At 36.4% G+C, this 25,096-nt stretch overlaps 1 protein-coding gene across 6 annotated transcripts in view; it reads right to left on the reverse strand.

The window, feature by feature from the left end:
• The window catches only part of KIF27 (kinesin family member 27), a gene marked incomplete at both ends in the record, with an annotated part of 68,682 nt that overhangs the window by 15,181 nt on the left and 28,405 nt on the right, over window positions 1–25,096 (reverse strand). For 2 of the 6 annotated variants that reach the window (XM_084238479.1, XM_084238483.1), the window contains 5 exons: window positions 1,395–1,610; window positions 7,238–7,414; window positions 9,715–9,825; window positions 17,042–17,239; window positions 21,421–21,626. In XM_084238479.1, the coding sequence (XP_084094605.1) occupies window positions 1,395–1,610; window positions 7,238–7,414; window positions 9,715–9,825; window positions 17,042–17,239; window positions 21,421–21,626 (908 nt within the window). The remainder of the gene's footprint in view (window positions 1–1,394; window positions 1,611–7,237; window positions 7,415–9,714; window positions 9,826–17,041; window positions 17,240–21,420; window positions 21,627–25,096) is intronic. The other 4 variants (XM_084238480.1, XM_084238484.1, XM_084238481.1 and 1 more) reach the window with 4 other exon arrangements.

Genomic DNA, 25,096 nt, shown 5'->3' on the forward strand with positions numbered 1-25,096 from the left:
GAAAACATAGTATGACCATTTCCATCTTTATTCTTTAAGTGTTCTATCTAAAATAGCCTTCTTACACTGATCAATATATTATGTTTTTCATAATCCATCTTAAGGATTCCAATCCATAAAGGATTCTTCCAAATAATCACTGCATTACTTTGCATAAAATAATGTAATAAGTATAGTTTTATTCATTATCTGAAATATTTGTAAAATTAATGTTTTGTGTTCTTCAGAATATAATGGTTTTTTTATATTTCTCTTTTACCCCCAGATAAACTATGAGTTTTGTAAGTGAACAATGCTTTCTACTTTTTTGTTTCTTTCACAGAAACAGTCCTGGGCAGGCAAAAACCCCTTAAATACATACATGTTATGCTGTATTTTAGGCTCTTATACCTTCAAACCTATAAGCTTAGAATTCAATTTAACAGCCTGGTTCTGTGATCCTTTGCACAGTTACCACATTATAAAACAAGGCAATAGAAGCTTACAGTGTCATACAGCCCCAATCAAGTTAATCTTCAATTCTTTTCATCAACTCAATGAGCAATAGTCTAATTTCATGAAATTATTCTTCTTGTTCCTTCTTAGCCCAATCCCTTTATCTTCCTCTCATACTTGCTCCAATCTAAAACACCACAAATTAAACTAAGTGCATGACTTCCAGCAACTCATTTCCTCTTAGCAATTTTTCCATGCTTTGGTAATGACAGGACATCAAGAATGAATACTTGCAGGTAAATGTCAGGGTCAGAAATTCATCTTTTATAAAGTAAGGTATAGGTGTCATTGCCAACTGAAGTAAAATTTTGAAAAAAGACATTATCTAGGACAATTTGATGGCTAGTAAATGAAACCTCTCTTACACAGTTAAAAAATAAATAGATGTGAGAGGAACCATATACTCCCCTAAATGAAAACTCTTAGAGGTATTTTTATTGGGATTTTAATTTTATGCATCCCTTTGGCTTTCTTTCGAGATTCCATGAAATTGTGAACCCTATCGCCCTAGACATCCACTGTATATAATTAAATACCTAGTATCATTCAAGAAAAATGTATTGAGGAAAGGTAGCCTGTGGGAAGAACTGAAGAGAGACTCTCAAATCATTTTTAGTTTCTGTGATTTCAGATGAGAAACCCTAGATGAGAAAGGTCATACTTAAGGCAAGTGTTAAGTCTCCCAGTCTCACGGACCTCAAGTGAGACCATGACAGGATCTAGTCAAGCATGGCTTATGACGCCTAAAAGGCGCCAGATAAACTCATTACGTTCTGATGAACTCTCAAGGAAACAAAGTTTACCAGATTTATCATTTTTATGTTTAGGTGAAAAAGGTGGAGGTATCATCCAAGTGATTCATCATACAGCACTTCCAGTTCCAAAGAATACTGACTTACTTCAGGTGATAACATGCTACCATTTTTAAGTTTCTCATCCACACAGTTTCTTTGTCTCTGTAGCTGGTCCTTTTCTTTCTGGAGAGCTTGAACTTGTTCTGAAATCTTTATTTTCTCCTCAGCTGTGCTGTTTTGAAGCTGTACATTCTTTTCAGATAATTCTTTGTCCAGCAAGCTCAGGCGAGTTGATATTTTCAAACTATCTGTGTTTAAGACCTACAAAGATACAACCAACCAGATAACCCAAAACAATCAGAAACCCATCTGCATGTGAACTAAGAAAAACAGAGAAAATTAGTAAGTGGATATATGTTTCTAATCTTATTCTATCAGAAAATATGGCCAGTTAGTTTTATGGAGATTTTCATTATGATTTAATTTAAGATAATTTAAAAAATATTTTTTCATCAATTATCTGTATATACTACCATAAGGTTTATAATTTTAAAAAAAGCAGCCCCTACCCCCACTCTTTCACCTGAGTCCTGCTTCCCAGTAACAACCATCTTCAACCCTGTTAGCTATTTCTCGAGTACTTTAGTCTGTATTTCAAAATAACTATCAATTTCTGATATTGTCTACTGACTATTATTGGAAGATAAGCCATCTTCTGTCTCCTCTTTTTCTACTTTCTCAATATAACAGTTTTTCATTAAATTGATATTTAGTTTACATGACTATAAACTGACACTATTATTCATAGCTACACTATCTAGTATAAGATGATCATGGTTCCATCTGATACTTTCATACTATATGCCCTCATTTTTGTGAAACATATCCTCTAGTATTTTTCTGAGATAAGCTAGTTGGGAGATTAAATTCTTTTACCTGAAAATGCCTAGTCTCTCTTCACATCTGGTTGAGAGTTTGGGTGAAAAGAGAATTCTTAATGGGAAATAATTTTCCTTAAGGTTATGAAAACTGTTTCAGGTCTTTTTTTTTTTTTTCCCTGTTTCAGGTCTTTAAGCTTCTATTTAATAAAGAAGGCTGAAAAGTCCAATGCCATTCTCATTCTTGATATTTACAAGGGACTATTCTTTTCTATCTGGAAGCTTTTCAGGATATTTCTTTTTCTGCAATAACATAGTGTGAGCACTCATGTTGCTGGTCCCTCAATGAGCTATTTTAATCCAGATTCTCATTGTCTCCAGTGTTGGGAAAATTTTTTGTATAATGTCTTTGATGATCTCCTTCCTTCCATTTTTCTCTATTGCAGCTTTCTGAAACTCCCATTACTTGAATTTTAAGGATTTAACTGCCAATTAAATTTTTTTTATCCTGTTTTCTATTTAGCTTTCACTTTCAAGGATATTTCCTCAATAGGATGATTCTCCCACCTATTTCATTTTAAGAGTTCTTTCATGTTTTTAATAGCCTACAGCTTTTGTTCTACAGATAGAACTATATTGTCCTATCTTTTACCATTAAGGTTATTTTGAGCATTTTATATCCAGTTCCTTGCTGTATCTTATATTTCTCAAAGCTCCTCTTTCCCTTTTGTTCTGTTTCCTTTCATGTCAGTAGTATTGTGATACATTCATCACACTTAAGACTTAAAAATCACATATTAAAAAAAGATAATTATTTCCCAATATATCTAAATCAAACTATCATGCTGTATACCTTAAACTTTTATACAATAGTGGATGTCAACTATTTCTCAATTAAGCTGGGGGAAAAAAAGGGGGGAAGCTGTGTGGTGGGTATGATTTGTCACTATAGGATATATTTGGGATCTGGCCATTCAGTTGGGATTACCAAAATGTAATGTTTCTACTATTTTTTCTCTTCAGGAATTTTTCCAGCAAACCTGCCTGCCTCCTGCTGGGAAGTATAAATCTGACTGCCAGCATCTGGGATCTAAATAGGAAATGGTTGTGTTAGGGCTCATATGTAGAGAGTATCATTTATTACCTGTTTTGAGTTCTCTGACCCTCTGCTTTCTAGTTCAATCTTCAGAAAATAAACCATCTAGTTCCAAGTCAGAAAAGGATGGTTTCCTATTTATGCCCCATTGTCATCCTTATGACTCACTCCTATCTTATGAAGATCTTGGGCCCTTCATTTCTGAGTCCTTTTCATGTTCTATGTGAATTATATCTCAAAAAGCTGTTATTTTTTTCTTTTTTTAAATATTTATTTATTTATGCACACAAGAAGTGGGGTACAGGCCAGAGGAGTGGGGAGGTGAGAGGATTCACCAGAGACAGAGTGGGAAATAGAACAGGCAGATTGACTGAAATACACTGCTGAGGGGAACAGCGGGCGGGTCAGGAGAGATCTGCTGCGCCATGTGGGATCGAACTTGTGCTGCAGTGGCTGCAGATAGCTTCATAGGTTGCATCGTAACCCCTTGCGCCACCAGGGAGGCCCCAGAAAGCTGTTATTTTTTTAAAAAGTTAAATTCTTGGCTTTCATTGGTATCTCTCTCTCTAGGCACTTGGATAAGAGCGTTTGCTCTCCTACTAAGTCAGCAACCACTCATCTATTTGCTTTCCAGTGTGCAAACATTTTTTTGGTAACCTTTTGTCTTCTGTAGCCTCTGCTGCTGTTTCATCCCCTTTCTAGTTTTTCAGTAATAGCTTTATTGAGATATAATTCACATGCAAAACTATTTGCCTATTTAAAATGAATAATTTGGTGGGTTCCAGTGTATTCAGAGTTGTGCAACTATCAGCACAATCAATTTTAGAACATTTTCATAACCCCAGAAAATGAAACCCCTTATCCACTACCATTTCTTTCCCAAAATTCCATCCTTCCCTAAGTAGTCACTATTCTATTTTCCATCTCTGTGGGGTTGCCTATCCTGGACATTGAATCATAGAATCGAATCATGTAATGTATGGTCTTACATAATTGGCTGCTTTGATTTAACATGTTTTCAGCCTTCATTCATGTGGTAGTAGATATCAATACTTTATTCCTTTCTGTTTTGGAATAATATTCCATTGTATGGATATACCAATTGTGTTTATCCACCAGTTGATATACATTTGTGTTTTCTTTTTTTGGCTATTATGAATAATGTTATGAACACTCATGTACAAGTTTTGTGTGGACATACGTTTTTCACATATACGTAGACATGGAATTGCTGGGTCAAATAGTAATCCAATGCTTAAATTTTTGATGACCTCCAAAACAACTACAACATTTTACCTACCAGCTGTACATGAAAGTTTCAGTTCCTTCATATCCTCACCAACACTTGCTATTTTTCTGATTATAGCCATCCTAGTTGCTGTGATACAGTATCTCACTTAGGTTTTGATTTGCATTTCCCTAGTAGCTAATGATGTTGAGCATCTTTTAATGTACTGACTATTAGTATATATTTGAAAAAATATATGTTAGATCATTTGTCCATTCTTTAATTGGGTTGTCTTACTCAATTCTTACAATATTTTACCCAAGAACTCTTGGGTTGTAAGAGTTCTTTATTTCCCCTCCAATCTGTGGGCTGCCTTTTCATTTTCATGGGAGTGTCCTTTGTATAACAAGTGTTTTTACTTTTTGAAGCTCAACTTATTCTGATATTTCTTTTATTGTTTTTGTCTTAGGAGCAATATCCAAGAAACCATTACTTAAACCAAATCATGAAGATTATTCCTATTTCTTTTTCTAAAAGTTCTATAATTTTAGTGCTTACATTTAGGTCTTTGATTCATTTTGAGTTAAGTTTGCATATGGTTTGAATAGTTTTTTATATCATACGAAGTACACATGATTGAGTCATCCACATATTTCTTTAACGCTAAAAAAAAGTAGCCTTTAATGCTTTTTATTGAGAATAGAATCCAGCAGTGTAATAGTCTCAAATTGCTTTTCTGTTTTATTAAGACAACTTTCAGACAGATCAATTTTGCTTTGATCTATTATAGGTTTCATTTATTTGTACTCCCTACTTAGCATGTTCATGCTTCCTAAATATTATATCTTTTCAAACTAAAAAAGTGTTTTTTGTTTGTCTGTTTGTTTTTGGTATTATGAAGTAAACTTATTTCAAGAAAAAAATTCCTCTTCATTCCTTTTACTTCTCCCTCTCTTTTGTCTCCTTTTGTGATACAGAACATATTATGTAGATCTTGGGTTACTGTTTTCTATTTACTCACTTGATATTTTAATTTAATTTGCTATTGTTTGCATGTATTGAGAAGCATCTTTTAAAACATGACCCTGATAGCAACATTCTTGGATATAACAGAAGCAACTAAACTGGTTGGAGGAACTGTCCCTATGCTTCTGTTCATCAGCCTAGTGCTAAAAGCTATTACAATGTGACTGGGGAACTGAGGACAAAGAAGAAGTAAGTATGGGTCCCCATGCCTGTTTACTTGTTAGAGGAGGAGTGGTTAAGAACATCAACCAATAATCAAATCCCACCGGTATAGAAGTTGGCTAAAAGGTAGGTCACTGGTCTTCTCTGTTCCACGACCTTAGACCCAAGGCCTGTTGGAGACAAAGGTCTGAGTAGAAAATTTTTGTTGAAAATATGTATATATTTTTTAAAAAGTATTTCCTGATTCTTCTACTTCTTTCACAATCATTCCTTTCTCAAAATTTTAAATTGAGTTAAATGCCATGGTAAAACAATTTCCTTGAACAGTTTTACCAAGTCTTCTGGCAATTTTTTTGGTAATGTACCAAGTCTTTATAATTTGAAATATAAATGTATCTCCATTACATAAAATATTTCTTTTTTTTTAAAGATTTATTTATTTATGCATACAAGAACTGGGGTACAGGCTAGAGGTGTGGGGGGAGGGGTGAGAGGATTCCCCAGAGACAGAGTGGGGAACAGAACAGGCAGATTGACTGAAATACACTGCTGAGGGGAGCAGCTGGCAAGTTAGGGAGGTCTGCTGTGCCACGTGGGTAGCTCCCTGGCTGGGGACTGAACTCATGCAGCAGTGGCTGTGACTAGCCTCATAGGTTGCGTCTTAACCCCTTGTGCCACCAGGGAGGCCCCCATAAAATCTTTCTTTTATGGGACCCTGCCAATCCCTAATTTAGATAGTTTTCAAGTCTGTTTTTCCAACGTTCACTCATTATACAGAATCAAATGTTAAAATTTATTTTTCAAATATCCACTAAAGTTGCCAGGGGGAGTAAGGAGTTATATCTTAATGGTTACAAAGTTTCCCTTTGGGGTAATAAAGACATTTTGGAAACAGTAGGGATGGTTGTTTAACACTGTGAATGTAATTAATGCCACTGAACTGTACACTTAACAGTTGTATGGTCAAAATGGTAAATTTTCTGTTATGCATATCTCACTACAATTAAAAATATCCTTTAAAAAGTTTATAAATAAGTCATAGTTGGCAGAGCATTTTACTTCAAAATTGCAATACATTTTAGCAATGGTGACTTGATAAGCAGTAATAAACAAAGGACACTGAACACCAAAAGAATTTTCTTTTGGCTTCTAATTTCATAATGGCATGATTTCTTAGAGAAAGAAAATCCTAAAGGATAAGTTTTAATCAAAATCAAACACGGGGGCCTCCCCGGTGGCGCAGCGGTGGAGCGCTGGGTTGCGAAGCTGCCCGCGGCCTCTGCGGCGCCGGTTCGATCCCCGGCTGCTCCCGGCCACCGGAGGAGTGTCCCACATGGTACGCAGACCTCTCCTGCCGCCCGCTGCTCCCCTCAGCAGTGTACTTCGGTCCTTCTGCCTGCTCTGCTCCCCGCTCTGGCTCTGGTGAATTCTCTCACCCTCCCGCACTTCTGACTGTACCCAGTGCATGTATAAACAACAACAACAACAACAAAAAAAAATGCCTCTATAAAAAAAAAAAACTTTAAAAAAAAAATCAAACACAAATTAAATAGAATACCTGACTAGACCGCAGCTTCTTATTTTCCAGGTGGCTCTTCTCCTGTAACAGGGCCTCCTTCTTAGAGAGGACAGCCTCCCGCTTTCTTAAGTCTTCCTCAAGCTCCTCCAGTTCCTGACGTTGGTTCAGAACTTTCTCTACTTCTTCATCTAACCATTTCTTTTGCTCATCCAGTTTCTATAATTAAATTCAAACAAAAGTTACTTATTTTTCCTACTGCCAAAAACTTTATGTGGTAATAATATAATTTCAGACTGGCTGAAACACTTTACATGGGCATTTGACAACTATCATTGAGAACAACATAATAGTGTTTCCATCCCAAAACATTAAGCAGTAGTTCTAGTAGCACATGGATGAACTGTTTTATAAGAAATCAAAATTTACTCCTGAATGTGTTAGAGATTCTGGAATATTTTTAGGCTGACAAAGAAAGCGCTGACAACATTCTTTAAGGGTTAGTTCTGAGAGCATGCTGGTGACCTTTTCCTCTGTCACCGAGCAGCATAACACCCTCATAGCACTTATACTGCTACTTATCCTACTACTTGGCTCTCTCGCTTGTGCTCCTAGATTGGTTGCAGGGACTGTGCTTTTCACTTTTCTCTCCCCACTGCCTGGTGACTGGCCTTCCATAAAATGTTGAATGAGTGAATGAGTACCTGATTCAATTAATTAATCAATGATGTGAATATATGAATACACACAGTGTAAGATTGATAATGGAGCAAGGAAATATAATCTGCATTCTAGCCTGCCATCATCGAATGATTATAATAAATTATAATAAGTAGAGAGCTGGAGAGAGTTCTAAAACAAGCATATTTGTATTCTCTTGAATTAAGAAAACTCAAAACAAGCACAAAAAAAAATATGAGTGTAATATAACTATCCAAAATGAACTCTACCCATTGCACTATAGACACAGCCATCCAAACAGCTGGAAAACAAATCAATATTATTTTCCAGTCCTTCTCAAACTTGATAAAAGACAATTGCTACAAATCTATACCAAGACATTAAGACAGTGAATGTGCATGAGAAAAAGAGACCAAGATGGCCAAGGCAAGTAGATCTAGAACTATGCAACCTTCCATCCAGGCCTAGGATAATACGGTCCTATAAAGAACTATCAGATCCAAATAATATTGACATCAAAAATTATTTATTCTAAAGCTTTACATTTATGAGAAACAGGTAGAATATACCAGAATAATTAAAGAAATACTTTAGTTTTGTTATTTCAAATTATACCTTAAAAAGTCATACAGGAGGGGCCTCCCTGGTGGCGCAAGGAGTTAAGGCAAAGCACTGTGAAGCTCTCCACAGACACTGCAGCACGAGTTCGATACCCGGCTAGCCAGGGAACCACCCACATGGTGCAGCAGACCTCTCCTGTCTCGCCCGCTGCTCCCCTCAGCAGTGTATTTCAATCAATCTGCCTGCTCTGTTCCCCACTGTCTCTGCTGAATCCTCTCACTTCCCCACTCCTCTGGCCTGTACCCCCGTTCTTGTATGCATAAATAAATAAATCTCTAGAAAAAAGTCATATAGGAGACCCTATAAAGTCCAGCAATATTCAACATGTTCTACAAACATTTCTTGACTGTGTGTAAAGTTTGCAAGATGATTCACAGATTCTTTGTAAGTTCCATACAACAGAAAGGAAACCAAAAAAATTATGACTGCTGATAATGCTGTGTACATATAACTCCTAAGTATGTGTAAGAAAAAAACAGAAGGTAGAATGGGTTCTGTCTGGGAAGTGGGAAATGTCAGTGCTAATCTCACAGAGTAGGTAATGGTTTAGATGTGCTTTCAGAATGGGAAGGAGTCTGCTAGCATAATCCAGGTGTGAGGCTAAACAATAAATGGATTTTTCTGCATTTGAGATGATAAAAGATATGATTTGTGCAATTCACTATATCTTAGAAAGTTCTAAAAATTTTCAGAATGAAGGTGACATATTTGCATTTGAATATTATTTTTAAATTTTGAATGCAATGTTTCCGTAAGAATTTGAAAAATTACATAAAATTGAAATTTTGTTTCTTTAAACTATATTTTTATAGATTTCATTAAACGTGGCATCAAATAAATAGCTTTTAAATATATTACAGGTGGTGCATATACAATTAAGTTATGTTTGAATGAAGAATTCTTATTTATAGAAATATATTTTCCTGGGAATAAACCAGTCTTTATGTGAGAATAAATACAATTTAGTGAACATGAATTTCATGTTTACATTCCACTAAACCCATTTTTGTTGAAATAAGAATACAGCACATTTCTGGACAAGTCATTTTTTTAATAACAGAATGGTTTCAGAAGACATATTAGAATTTTTGCACTATCATGGTAAATATAGTCTAGTATTTAAAAGATTTTATTCAGAGTTCACAACTTTTTTACCTTTAAAAGGACAAGCACCAAACTGAAAAGAAACCCAGAGACACTAAATAAAATCAACAAACCTGGAGCTGGTCTATACTTCCCAGTGAGCCGTTTCTCCTTTTCACCTTAACTACATCAAAATCTTCAGTTTTCACTTTGTGATCTTCCTGTTCCGTTTTTAACTTTAGCTCCTATAGAAAATGGAAATGAAACACACCTTATCACTTTTACTATCTGACCTTCATTAAATACTTACATAGATAATCACTTTCTTAACATTTACTTTCTTAGTTGCCAAGAAGGTTGGTGCCATATCTGACAAGAAAATAAAACAAACAAACAAAAAAATCACAGCAAAACTCTAACAAAATGGAGTGATTTTCTCAATGTTTGCCAGTGTACAAATTAGCATAAAATGGGTAAGGAGCTGTAATTATAAATGTGCTTTTCTTTTCTGCCTTTCTGAGCTCATTACCTTCACAGTTCACCTAAGGTACCCATCTGCCATGGGGATATTAGAATTTAATAGAAATGCAAGAAGAAAAGTATTGCTGTTTCTGACATTTAAAAATCAGATTTTTGTCATATGAGAATAGCCTCACAAGGCAGATCATGGTCCTATGAAGAGTATTTTTCAGATCCTTTTGATTTCCACACACATAGTAACAGTTAAGAGTGCCCATTCCAATGCTCATAGTGCTCCTTGGGATTCAAAGAAGATGCCACTGTTAAACACTATGGCTTAGTAGGAATCAGCAAGGAGGCCATAAATCAAAAATGGGCCAGTCCATATATCACCTTTTAGTGGTCCATGATGGTATAAATAGGGAAATTTAAAGTGCTTGGAAATGTCTATAGCAATTTGATAGAATAATTTTATGTCCATTGAATCTAATAGTTAAAAGACGGATTTTTATTTTTATTGCAAATTTTAATTTTTTATTTCATTTTTCTACTAATTATGTTTTACGAATATACTAGGCTATCACATATTAGTTATAAAGTGAAAACTATACCTTCCCCACAGGTAATTTCCGGAGTCATAAAGTGAAAACTATACTCTCCCCACAGGTAAAAAGGAAAGGCAACCATTTTCCAGTCCTGGAAATGGCAGAAAGGAGAAAATAAACAGTAAGAAAGATGTGTGCTCAATTTCCCTCTTGAGCTCTGGCCCATAAAGGATGTGTTAAGTGAAGGGATCACTGAAGGCAGAGTGAATACAGACTGCAGCGCAGAGGCCCCACACTCACATGGGGCTGCCCAGCTTTGCTCATAGAGCAGAGAAGCAGAGTCCAGAAAGAGACTAACTGAACCCCTCAGCCTCAGGAGACGCGCGCCTTGAGTTTAGAGCAATAGGAAATCAGTTATCATGGGAATTAACATCAAAACTGGAAGACTGGCAACTGAACTAGCAAGCTAGAGGAAAGGCCTATTAGCTTCTACAGGGCTTTAAAATGCCAATAGAAGAGATAAAGTCAAAATACCACCATGCTCTAAGCTAAAAGCAAGACCAGACTATGAATTATACCAGTCATGGGCTTTATAGGCATCACCAGGGAAAGGCAGACAAGGGAGAGCAGATTCTAATAGATCATATCCATGAGTCAACTAAAACTCAGGAGATCCCTTCTCCTTTAACTCCCATGATGCAATAAAAGCTATGCACCCAACTAATCCATATACTGGATTCTGTCTTAGAGAACCACAGGAAGGAAGTGGCTAAGAGCTTAAGTATTCTTATGCAGAAGAACTAATTATTCAAAGGGAATGTTCAAATTATCAGAATAAGGTTTTAACAGACTGGGCATTTGGCTAGTTCCCACCATATTTCTACCAATTATGACATGTACTGGGAAAGGACATAGAGTGGGAGTAATAATGAAGAAACCAGTCTGCGATAGGCTAAATACATTTTCTATGCCCATCTGAGTTGTATTTTGAGCAAGTTTGGACTCTATTATATTTACTACCCATTAACTTTTCATGTCTCCTTAGTTCTAGCTCATAGTTCTACTTTAATCCATCATAGTCTCAGAACTTCAGGATGCTGAAATAAAAACACTTTATACTTGGAGCTGACTCTACTATTCCTGTTTTCCATATATTCCTTAAAAGTATAATGCAGTAAGTCTAATCCCCTCTTTTACATGTTGCTTTAGACATTTTGTCTTTATCATTTTTTTTACCCTATTTAATCTTCACAGTAATCCTGTGAGAGAAGAGCTAGTATATATACCACTTTATAAATGAGGAAATTGGTGCTTAAGAAGTAAAATTGCAAGATCACCGCATGGCCCACAATTTCAAAGGTTTCCATACTTTTTCTTTCTTTTTTTTTTTTTAATTTTTTTTTTAAGATTTATTTATTTATTTATACAAGCACTGGGTACAGTCAGAAGCGCGGGAGGGTGAGAGAATTCACCAGAGCCAGAGCGGGGAGCAGAATAGGCAGAAGGACCGAAGTACACTGCTGAGGGGAGCAGCGGGCGGCAGGAGAGGTCTGCGCGCCATGTGGGACCCTCCTCCGGTGGCTGGGGAGCAGCCGGGGATCGAACCGGCGCCGCAGAGGCCGCGGGCAGCTTCGCAACCCAGCGCTCAACCGCTGCGCCACCGGGGAGGCCCTCCATACTTTTTCTTCATAGCTCATCAATGGACTTGAGTTAAGAACTGCTGCTCTAAGGACAGCCTATGCAGAAGTCATAGTATTCCCTGGGAATGGCCTAGTCAAGTGAAAAATGGGTTAACAGTGCCAGAAAGTTAGTCTCAAATAGAGGACAAGATGCCCTTTAGGGTTTATGAGCATTTTTGTTTTTGCATGAAGTAGTGGAATCTTCAATTTATCTCTGGGGCAGATAACAATCTGAAATTTGTTATAATAAATTTCTGAAATTCTCATTCTCTACTTTTAATGGGTCATTTCCCTAAAATGTGAGCTATATCGAGAAGGAACAAATCGCCCTAGATAGGAGTGCAAAAAGTTTAAGTTATAGGTAGAGTTCCATTTCAGCATTCAAATTCCTATGTAATTTGACCAAAATTTTTTTCATAAGCATAGATTTGAAGAGTACAATGACAGTGTAAGGCATATTCAATGAGAGATGAGAAGCTGACATTCAAAGACCTCAAAATGTTGGAGGAAAGACTGTGACAAAGATACTATGTTATTGACAGTACAAATATGAAATATACACAATCAAGAAGATATCAATATAATCTATAGGAATTAGTGGTTCATTCATTGGATATGAGATGAAAAAGAGGGTAGAGGGCAGAGGCAAAGAGGACAGTACCCAAATGAATAGAATGAAATGCACATTAGAAAGTTTTCCAATTTTCTCCCCTATGAAGGGAGCATGGAAGGGGGTTAGTGAGGCTGTAAATAGGTAGATCATCTATAAGACAGCCCAATGAAGACATAAGTGGCTGGATATAAGAATTCAAAGCTCCAAGGGCAAATTTATAATTAAGGATTAAATCTGAGAGTTGTCAGCATTTAACTGTAGCCATGGACAAAAAGATGAAATCACTCAGGACAGAGTAGAGGGCACAGGCTAGAACAGGGATTTAGAATGCCAATAGAAGAGAAAAAGCCAAAATACTTCCATGCTCTAAGCTAAAAGCAAGACCAGACTACGAACTATACCAGTCATGGACTTTATAGGAATCATCAGGGAAAGGTAGACAAGGGAGAGCAGAATTCCCAGGTGTAACAGAATGATAGCGCAGGATAAGCTAGCAAAGATGGAGAACAAGCAATCAAATAGAGAAAGTGTAATTTCACTTGAAAATATTTCAAGGTGGAGGGAGTGATGAACTATGCTGGATGCAACTGAGGTGTTATGGTAAGGGCTTTAGTTACAGAGCATTGAACTTCTGAAGAGCTTTGAAGTTCATGGTCAGGAGACAGACACCAGACTGAAGAGGAAAAGAGGGTGAGGCGAGCAGAGGAAACAGAAGTGAATGCAATAAACTTTTCCGAGAAGTTTGTTTATAATCTGGGAGGTGAAAAAAGAGTAACTGAAGGGAAAATAGGTTAAAGAAGGATAATTTTAGGATGAAGGAAAAATCTTAAGATGTTCAAAGAACCTAAGAGAAAAAAAATTGGAAATATAGGACAAAAAAGAATTAGATGGGATAACTTAAATGCTTAGCATAGTATTGACTGATGATAAATAATGCTGACTACTTCTATAGTTATGAAAGCAATTCCACTCACAGTAACATCTAAAACAATAAAATATTTGGAATAATTTTAACCAAAGAGGTTAAACACTCATACAGTAAAAATTATAAAACATTGCTGGAAGAAATTAAATAAGACCTGAAGAAATTAAATAAGACCTTAATAAATTGAAATACTCCCATGTTAATGGAGAGGACTTAATATTGTCACGATGTCAACAGCATTCTGAGAGATCTACATATCTAATGCAACTCACATCAAAATACAATGACCTTTCTAACAAAAATGGAAAAATTGATCCTTAAATTCATAAGTAATTGCAAGGGGGCTCAAATAGCCAAAACAATCTCAAAAAAGAAGAAAATTGGAGGATTTACTTCCCAATTTCTAAACTTACTACCCGTTTTATAGTATTCCAGACAGTATGGTACTGCCTGATAATAAACATAGAAAAATGGAATAAAATTAAGAGTTTACAAATAAATCCACAAATCTATAGCAAATTGATTTTTGGCAAGGGCACCAAGAATATTCAGTGGGAAAAGAATAGTCTCTTTAACAGATGGTGCTGGGACAAGTGAATTTCTATATGCAAAAGGAACTCTACCTCACACCAAATACAAAAATTAACTCAAAATGGATCAGTGGCCTTAATATGAGCTAAAACCAAAAATTCTTAGGAGAAAACATACCAATAAATCTTTGTGACCTTAGATTTGACAATGGATTCTTAGCTATAAAACCAAAAGCAAATGCAACAACAACAAAAAAATAACGACTTCATAGAAATTATAAACTTTGGTACATCAAAAATATTGTAAGTTTAAAGACAACCTGCAGCATAGTAAAAAATACCTGCAAGTTATATGTAGGTAGAGTTTAATGTCCAGAGTATATAGAGAACTCATAGAACCCCACAATAAAAAGACAAACAATCCAATTAAAAAGTAAATGACTTGAATAGACATTTCTCCAAAGAAGATATATAAATAGCCAATCAGGGGCCTCCCCAGTGGCGCAGCGGTTGAGCGCTGGGTTGCGAAGCTGCCCGCGGCCTCTGCGGCGCCGGTTCGATCCCCGGCTGCTCCCGGCCACCGGCCACCGGAGGAGTGTCCCACATGGTACGCAGACCTCTCCTGCCGCCCGCTGCTCCCCTCAGCAGTGTACTTCGGTCCTTCTGCCTGCTCTGCTCCCCGCTCTGGCTCTGGTGAATTCTCTCACCCTCCCGCACTTCTGACTGTACCCGGTGCATGTATAAAACAAACAAACAAACAAATAAATAAATAAAACATGTCTTAATAAAAAAAATTAAAAAAAATAAAATAAATAGCCAATCAGCAGAGGAAGAGATACTCAACAACAGCTGTCACCAGGGAAATGCAAATCACAACCAAATGAGATAGCCCTTCACATGTATTTGGATGACTATAATAAAAAAGGAGAATATAACAAGTGTTGGTAAAGATGTGAAGAAATCTGGAACATTCATACATTGCTGGTGAAAATGGTGCTGCCAGTATTAAAAACAGTATTTCCTCAAAAAGCTAAAAACAGAATTACCATATGACCCAGCAATTCCATTCCTAGGTATTTCGAAAGCAGGGTTTTGAACAGGTACTTGTATTCCAATGTTTATCACAGCAATATTCAAAAGGTGGAAACAAGCCAAGTGTCTGTCAATAGATTAATGAATAAACAAAATGTAGTATATGCATATATGGAATATTATTCTACCTTAAAATGAGTGAAGTTCTGATACGAGCTACAACGTATGATCCTTGAAAATCATTATGCCAAGTGAAATAAGTCAGACACTGGATGAATACTGTACAATTTCACTTTTATGAAATATCTAGAACAGGCAAATAAATAGAGTAGATTAAAGGTTGCCTGGAACTGGGGGGAGGGAGGGAAGGGAATGAGCAGTTTTTGTTTAATGCTTACAGAATACCTGTTAAAGTGATGAAAATGTTTTATAAATAGATGATGGTGATGAGTTACACAACATTGTGAAAGTAATTAAGGCCACTGAACTGTACACATAACCATGGTTAAAATGGTAAATTTCATGTGATATATGTTTTGCCACAGCTTATAAAAATTAATTATGTAATATACCAAAACCCACTGAATTATATACTTTAAGTGGGTGAATTTCATGGTTTGTGAAGTATCTTAATAAAGCTGTTTAAAAATATAAAAAGAATATCTAACTGCAAAATTAAGGCAACCAGAAGGGGAAGGCAGCAGAGTGGGAGTGGGGGAAGAAAGGGGCCCAGTGGAACATGGTGAAGGATTACTGGGGCTCTGGTGGTGGGCATAGTGTAAAAATACATATTTGTAAAGGTTTAAACCTATAATCCCCAAAGCAGATACAATGATGTAAACCAACATTACCCCAATAAATGTAATTTGAGGAAAAAAAAAAAAAAAGAATGAGTGACTTGGCTTAAATAGTCTTTGGGTTCCCTTCCATTACCAAATTCTGTGATTTTTTTTTTTTTCTTAAGGTGTGAGAAAAGATTATATTCTAAAATTTTTAATTTAGGATTTCTCTATGTTCTATATCTTGGGCTCAGCTTAACATTTCAATTATTAGCAACCATGCCTTCTTCAAAAAAGCCCTAAAAAGCAAGGGCCTTATTATGATTAATAACATTTTTAGATGAGATAGCGGGTAAACGATTTTACCAATAAATGATCCAGGTAGGAAATGAGAGTGCTATGCTAGCCTGGCGCTAGAGCCCAGGCAGAAGCTAGTATTTCCTCCCCAGTCAGCTATTCCACAGAGCTGCCAGGCATACAGGTCTGATCACTCTTCTGCTCACTATAACGTGGTACATTTTTTTTCATGCAAGCACATGGACAATCCATGTCAAAGCACTATGAATATGGGAAGTCCTATTCAAATGTTAGCTTTTATTTAGAAAGTTGGCTTTATCATACTTTTGTTTTTTGACAGATTCAACTAAAGGTAAGGCCTACTAGAGAAACTGTGTGACTATACTTTCTTTTGTGACATCAAAGCCTTCAAGACAATACTCAGTATTCAATAAATAGCTTTTACTATGTAAATGAACAGAGCTTTAAATTGAATGAGGACAGCAAGGACAGGCCAAGGCTAGATATCTCCAAAGCCAAGTGAATCAAGACCTTGGGCTTCATTATCTCTGAGCCATTTAACATTTCACATTATGTTTAGCAGGAAAGTATGACAATATTACTTTGATTTTTTGTTGATCCCGCTTAATTTCTGCATCCAGTTGCTTCCTTTTTTCATTTTCTTCTCGAAGCCTTTTTTGTAGCTGTACCTTTTGATATTTCATATGATCTACATTCTGCTCTAGTTCATTAGCACGTTTCTCATTTTGAATGGACAATGATGCCAATTTCTTACTACTTTGTTGCTTCTTCTGTAAGACCTGTAATCATATGAAATATTTCAAAATGAAAAACTGCATCTCATAAACCTCAAGTAAACTTTTCATTCAATGGCAAGGGTAAGCATTTTGCCTAGATTTTAAATATGTTCATACTTGTTTTCTCTATTACTAATTTTACAACTGGGTGACCATCAAACTTTTCACCAGATATAAAGAATGATGACACTTTCTGATGCTGACAACCAAACAACAGAATTGGTCACTTTGCTCTTATATGAATGCTTTAATTAAAAATTATAATATGTAGGGCCTCCCCGGTGGCTCAGCAGTTAAGCGCTGGGTTGCGAAGCTGCCCGCAGCCTCTGTAGCACCGGTTCAATCCCCGACCACTGGCGAGGGTCCCGCATGGCGTACAGACCTCTCCTGCCGCCTGCTGCTCCCCTCAGCAGTGTACTTCGTCACTCTGCCTGTTCTACTCTCCGCTCTGGCTCTGGTGAATTCTCTCACCCTCCCGCACTTCTGACTGTACCGGGTGCTTGTATAAATAAATAAATAAATCTTAAAAAAAATTTATAATATGTAAATAATAAAACAACACAAACCTAAACTTTCATTTTTTAAAACTCTTATATCTAATCTTCCTGTCTTGTTCCCCAACACAAAATCAAGCATTTTATTAATTATCATCCAGAAATAATTTATATGCAGATAACTTTATATGTGTACAAGACAGACTATTCTCCACCTCCTTTTTTTCCTACTTATTTTTTTAAAGATTTATTTATTATGCATACAAGAACAGGGGTCTAGGCCAGAGGTGCAGGAGGTGAGAGGATTCACCAGAGACAGAGTGGGGAGCAGAACAGACAGATCCACGGACATATACTCCTGAGGGGAGCAGTGGGCAAGACAGGAGAGGTCTGCTGTGCCATGTGGGTCAGCTCCCTGGCCAGGGATTGAACTCATGCTGCAGTGGCTGGCGATAGCTTGATAGTGCTGAGACATTAAACCCTGTGCAACCAGGAAGACCCTTTTTCCTACTTATTTTAGAGATGTTTTCACAAGATTTGTTCTTTCTGTGTGACTGCACCATATTTCCACTGCTTTTCTTTCATACCCAGCTATACCCAAACCATTAATGACTGAGTTCAGGTGATTGAAATTGATACCACTTTCCCTAGGAGTGACCATCCATTATAATTATTATTTTAATCAACTTAAGCTTCCCCTTATTTAGCTGAAATTACCTACAGACAGTATTAAAAATTCGTGAACATTTTCAAAGGTTTACCACTTCAGGTAAAAATAATAGAGTGTTCTTATTAAATCCTGATCAAAGACACAATCATATCAGACTTGTATTATGTGTTGTAGAATTGTACTAAGTACCTCTTAGGTGATATAAAAAAGTTAAGTTGGGTCATTTGTAAATTATGTAAACTACAATGAATTACTTCATTTATAATGGCAACAAATTATTAATCTAAACACATTTTGTTTTAATTTTTAAACTATTCAGAGGTACAATAGCTTAGAGCAGAGCTACTCAAAGCACTATCTGGGGACCAGTGCTAGTCACAGACTATTGTTGTCAGCCTGCACGACTAAGAACACTATTAGATCCAGCTGACATTTTTGTAAAGACCATTGAAGGAGAAAGCTGGGCTCCCACTTACCTTTATATTATGGTAGACCAATAAGGAGCAATCTATAGAGGGATACTTTGAGTATCACTGGTGGAGGCCATGAGCCTCCACAGATTCCCATACCTGGACTTGGGCACCAATTTGCCATTTATTTTTGACAGTAATTACAACACTGAAGCAAAAATGATAATCCAAAAGCATTTTAGAATACTTTTCATATAATACTGGAAATATTGGTATAAATACTGATAATCTTATTTTAAAGTAATAGATAACAATTTGCACTTATTCCACAGAGTCAAAAGAGTATCTTCGTTTGCATTAAAATATTAATGCAGCACATAACTCTCTATACCTAAAGACATAAAGAATACAGATTTTATATTTTTCTAATCAAAGACAACTTTAACTTTAAAAAATGGACACAACTTGAAATACTGTGTTTTTGTTGGTATAATGAAGTTGTGTCCATTTTTTAAAGTTAAAGTTGTCTTTGATTAGAAAAATATAAAATCTGTATTTCAACATTTTTAAATGGTATGAGATGTACTAGTACTGAAAAATAGTATTGTCATCACACATATGTGACTGAATGAATTACCTCTCTACACCTTAGTTTCCTCATTTGTAAAATGGAGTAAATCTAGCCACTGCAAAGGATTAAATAAAGACTAAATAATACACATAAAACATCTAGTATGTATAGAGCAGTTTGTAGATACTTAAGAAATGGTAACTATTATTTCCTTTCCTATCCCCACTACCAACTTCATCACCTTCATCATCCCCATGCCTATCAATCGTGCATGGATATGTCAAAGGCACAGAAATTTCTAAAACTACCTGTGAATCCTGTTTCAATTCTCTGCTGTATGAAATTTCTCTTTTGAGCTTAATTAAGTTCTGTTTCTTCTTATTATTATTATTGGAACTAGAATACTTTTATTGTTTTTGTGTAAATCATTTAATTGAGGTAACATTGGTTGTGTCCTTTTTTCCATATCAGAATCCCTAGCAAAAAAGGATATGCAGCAAGAAAAACGGAAAACAGTAAGAACATCATAATCCATATACCCTACTAAATAATCTTTCACTTAATCTTTTAATCTCAATATTTTAGTTGTGAGATACAAAAACAATAAACTTTGCTAGATCCACAAAGGAGGTTTTAAACAATAATGCATATGATAAATATAAACTCTTTAGAAAATCAGTAATTCTGATTACTATTAATGTTGAATAAGAGAATTATGATCAGAATTGAAGCTATGACATAAACCTATGAAACTATAAATAAAATTTCATAACAAACAAAAAGAAAAAACCTTATTGCTTTGTTCTAATAATGTTTTGTTAAAATGAGTACTTTGAAAAAAAAAAACTGAGTACTTTTTTAGGCACTGTGGTCTTAGAGGGTCAAGTAATAAAAAAGGGCAGCCTCCCTGGTGGCACAGGAGGTAAAGTTTCAGCACTATCAAGCTACTGCCAGTCACTGCAGCATAAGATCCATCCCCTGCTGGGAGCTAACCCACATGGCACAGCAGACCTTTCCTGTCTCGCCCACTGCTCCCCTCAGCAGTGTACTTCAGTAGATAACACCTGTTCTGCTCTCTATTCTGTCTCTGGTGAATCCTCTCACACACACAAACCCCTATCCCCTTAGCTTAGACCCCAGTTCTTGTATGCATAAATAAATAAATCTTAAAAAAAAAAGTAATAAAAAAGGATTGATCCCAGACTCTGAGGTAAATCACCAAGTGAAAATATGGATTCTGAAAATAAGTATTCTCAAGGAAAGTGGAAAGTATGATATATAAAACTAGCAAGTAGTCCTGTCAACAGTTCAAACCTGGAAATGGTTTCTTTACACAAAATCTCTCTGTAATGGAAGATTTCTCGCAGAATAAAAATTTTTAACTGTTATGGTTTCAGAAACAGTCTTGAAATAGTTATCATTTGTTGAGTGTGCAAAATGCCATACAGGTACTAGATGTTTTTATATGTGTTAATTAGTAATCTTTTTTAAAAAGATTTATTTATTTATGCATATAAGAACTGGGGTACAGGCCAGAGATGGGGGTGGCGGGGGAAGGATTCACCAGAGACAGAGTGGGGAACAGAACAGGCAGACTGACCCAAGTACACTGCTAAGGGGAGTAGTGGGGCGAGTCAGGAGAGGTTCTGCTGCGCCGTGTGGGTTGCTCCTTGGCTAGCCGGGAATCAATCTCTTGCTGCAGTGACTGTGGATAGCTTCATAGGTTGAGTCTTAACCCTTGCGCCACCAGGGAGGCCCCTAATTAGTAATCTTTTGCCCTTCAGAAAAGGACATTATTTCTGTGGTTCTCAATATTTTTACCATGTGGTTATGGGAAAAAGGATGAAAATAATGTATTTTTTGAGGGAAGAAATGTAGTACCCAGATTATAAATTATGTAAACCTACCAGCACTACTGAAAAGTTGCTATTCAGTATCTTTGCTGGCAAAAACAGAAACTTACTTCCCTAACTAACCATAAGAATATTCAAATGCCAGGGGCCTTACGTAAGTTTTCTCAATTATATTTTGAAAATTACCTGGACTCTAAGCTTTGCAGCATCCATCTTTTTACGGAACTCCTTCTGTAATTTTACCTTCAAAGCAATATCAGAAAGATGTTTGTTTTCCAGTTCCTGTAGCCTCTTTTGTGTTTCAGATAATTCCACTTTTGCCTGTTCTGCTTCGTGCTCAAGTTTTGTTACTTTCAGAGAATACTGTTTGCTTACAGACTTGGCATCCTTACCTTTACCATAAAAATGATAATATAGTTGTTACTAAATAATTATTTTAAAAAACAAAGTCAAACATCAAAAACATAAAAATGCTTTGCTCTTAAAAAACAAGTGGGTAATGTAACTAATAAAGAATTAAAAGTCCATTTTCCCCACTCAGCCCCACCAAACACAACTTCCTACCTGGTCTCTTAATAACTAGTTCCTCAATAATTGTTCCCATCTGGTTCCCCCCTTTTTTTTAAACTATTATGAAAAAATTTAAACATATCAAGAGTAGGGAAATAACACAATGAACTCCTATTACCCAGACTCAAGAATTATTAAGATTTTGCCTCAATTGCTTCATTTGTGCCAATTTTCTTTTAATTTCCTTAAAAATTATAAAGTAATCCCAGATGTCATGTCATGTTACCTATACACACTTTTTTTTAAAGATTTATTTATTTATGCATATAAGAAATGGGGTACAGGCCAGAGATGCGGGGGGTGACAGGATTCACCAGAGACAGAGTAGGGAACAGAACAGGCAGAATGACTGATATACTCAGAATGACTGCTGAGGGGAGCAGTGAGCGAGTCAGGAGAGGTCTGCTGCACCACATGGGTAGCTCCCTGGGTGGGGATTGAACTCATGCTCCAGTGGCTGCAGATTGCTTCATAGTTTGTGTCTTAACTCCTTGCACCACCAGGGAGGCCCCGCCTATACACACTTTAATAAGCACCTACACAAAATATGGGTAGAAGCAAAACAGTCGCTGTCATACCTAAAAAATATTAATAGCCAACTGTCCCTACTCTCACATCCCCAATTGTGTTAACTTGTTTTTTATAATTAGTTTGTTTTAATCAGGATCCAAACTAGGCCCAGAATTATGTCTAGTAAGAGTCTTTTAATCTAGAATTGGCTTCTTCCTTTTTTTATTCCATTGAACTTGAAATATATTTTTTTTATCGAGGTGACACTGGTTTATAACATGACTTAGAAGTATATCATCACACCTCTTTGGACGAATGTTACTACATCATTCCCACCACCAATGCAGCCATAGTCCTCCACCACAGTCTGCGTGTCCTCTCCACATTTTGCTCCCTATATGCCTCTGGAAGACCCAATTCTACATATTTCAAAGGTTTGTATTTGTTTGGCTTGGTTTTTCTATATTCCATATATAAGTGACACCATCCGCTATTTGTCTTTTTCCTTTTGATTTATTTCCTAATATTCAGTTTCAACCATGTTGCCGCAAATGACAAGTTTACCTGCTTTTCATAGCTGAGTAATATTCCACTGTGTAAACATATACCACATCTTCTGAATCTACTCTAATCAGTTACAAAAAGAAACCAGGAAAAGGGGCCTCCCCGCTGGCACAGCGGTTGAGCGCTGGGTTGAGAAGCTGCCCGCAGCTTCTGCAGAGCCAGTTCCATCTCCAGCTGCTCCCGGGCCACAGGAGGAGGGTCCCACATGGCTTGCAGACCTCTCCTGCCGCTCGATGCTCCCCTCAGCAGTGTACTTCGGTCCTTGTGCCTGCTCTGCTCCCCGCTCTGGCTCTGGTGAATTCTCACCCTCCCGCACTTCTGACTGTACCCAGTGCTTGTATAAATAAATAAATAAATATTTTTTTAAAGAAAAAAAAACAGGAAAAGTTCAAATGTGGATACTAAACAAAGAGCTTGTGAATAATGAAGAAATCAAAGGAGAAACAAAAAATTATCTGGAGACTCACAAAAATGAAAGAGACAAGCTATTAGATCTTATGGTATACTCTAAAAGCAGTACCGAGAGGGAAATAAACAGCAACACAGGCCCACAGCAATAAACGAGCAAAGTCTCAAATAATCAATCTAACTCTTCATCTGAACAAACTAGAAAAAAGATGAATAAATAAAGCCAAACTCTAAAAAAGAAATATTAAAAATTATAGCAGAAATAAGTGAAATAAAAAGCAAAAGACAACACAAAAGATAAATGAAACCAAGAGCTAATTCTTGCAAGGATAAACAAAGTTGATAAAACTATTATAGGTTCACAAAGATGAGGAAAAAACCCAAATGAAAAGGATTAGAAATGGAATAAATAATTATGACATTTTTATGGAATAAAAGGTGCCAAACAGCCAAAACAATCCTGAAAGAAAAGAATAAAATGGAGGTATTACTTTTCCTGACTGCAACTATACTACATAGCAACAGTAACCAAAACAGTATGGTATTCGAAAAAAATACAGACCAATGGTACAGAAAGCTTGGAAACAAACCCACAAAAATACTGACCATTAATCTTTGACAAAGGGGCCATAACAATTAAATGGAAAAAAGAATGCCTCTTCAACAAATGGTACTGGGAAACATGAAAAAAAAATGAAACTAAATTCATACAGAATGGCAAGCTATGGCAATCTAATTTCCAAAAATATATAAAGTACTATATCATCCAACAACAACAAAAATAACCCAAACAAAATGGACAGAAGACCTTCAGTGATATATTGTGAATTCATCACCAACAACAAGAAAATCACAAGGGAACATAAACAGGGGCCTCCCTGGTGGTACAAGGGGTTAAGACACAACCTAAGAAGCTGTCCAAAGCCTCTGCAGCACAAGTTCGATCCCCAGCCGGCCAGGAGTTACCCACATGGTGCAGCAGACCTCTCCTGTCTCACCTGCTGCTCCCCTCAGCAGTGTATTTCAGTCAGTCTACCTGTTCTGTTCCCCACACTGTCTCTGGTGAATCCTCTCACCCCCCACACCTCTGGCCTGTACCCCAGCTCTTCTATGCATAAATAAATATTTTTTAAAAAGGGGGGGGGAAACATAAACAATTGGGACTATATCAAACTAAAAAGCTTCTGCACAGTGAATGAAACTATCACTAGAACAAAAAGACATCCTACTACATGGGACAAAATATTTGCAATTCGTACATATGACAAGGGATAAGAACCAAGGGGCTAATATCCAAGAACTCATAACACTCAATAAACAGTAAATAACACAATAACAAAAAATCATGCCAAGTCATGGAAACAACAATAAATACTCAAATACAGATTGATGAATTTGGAAGATGTGTTATATATATACACAATGGAATACTACTCAGCTATAAAAAAAATAAAGTCTTGCCATTGTGACAACATGGATGAAACCAGAGATTACGCTAAGTGAAATAAGTCAGAAGGAGAAAAATAAATATCAGATGGTATCATATTTGTATGGGGAATACAGAGAAACAAAACAAACAGTCAGGTAAAACCAAACAAATAAAAACAAAACCTAGAAATCTGACTACAGAATTGAAGCTACCAGAAGGGAGGGGAAGAGAGGTGAGGAAACAATGCGCTATGGTGGAGGACTGCATGTGCCTTGGTGGTGGGTGTGGTGTGGTAACAAATACCTTAAGGACATGATTCTATATTTCTAAATCATATACAATGTTATAAACCAATGCTACCTCAATAAAAAAAAGTTTTAA

This window comes from Talpa europaea (genome assembly GCF_964194135.1).
Source record: "Talpa europaea genome assembly, chromosome: 7".
In the NCBI taxonomy this organism is placed as follows: domain Eukaryota; kingdom Metazoa; phylum Chordata; class Mammalia; order Eulipotyphla; family Talpidae; genus Talpa; species Talpa europaea.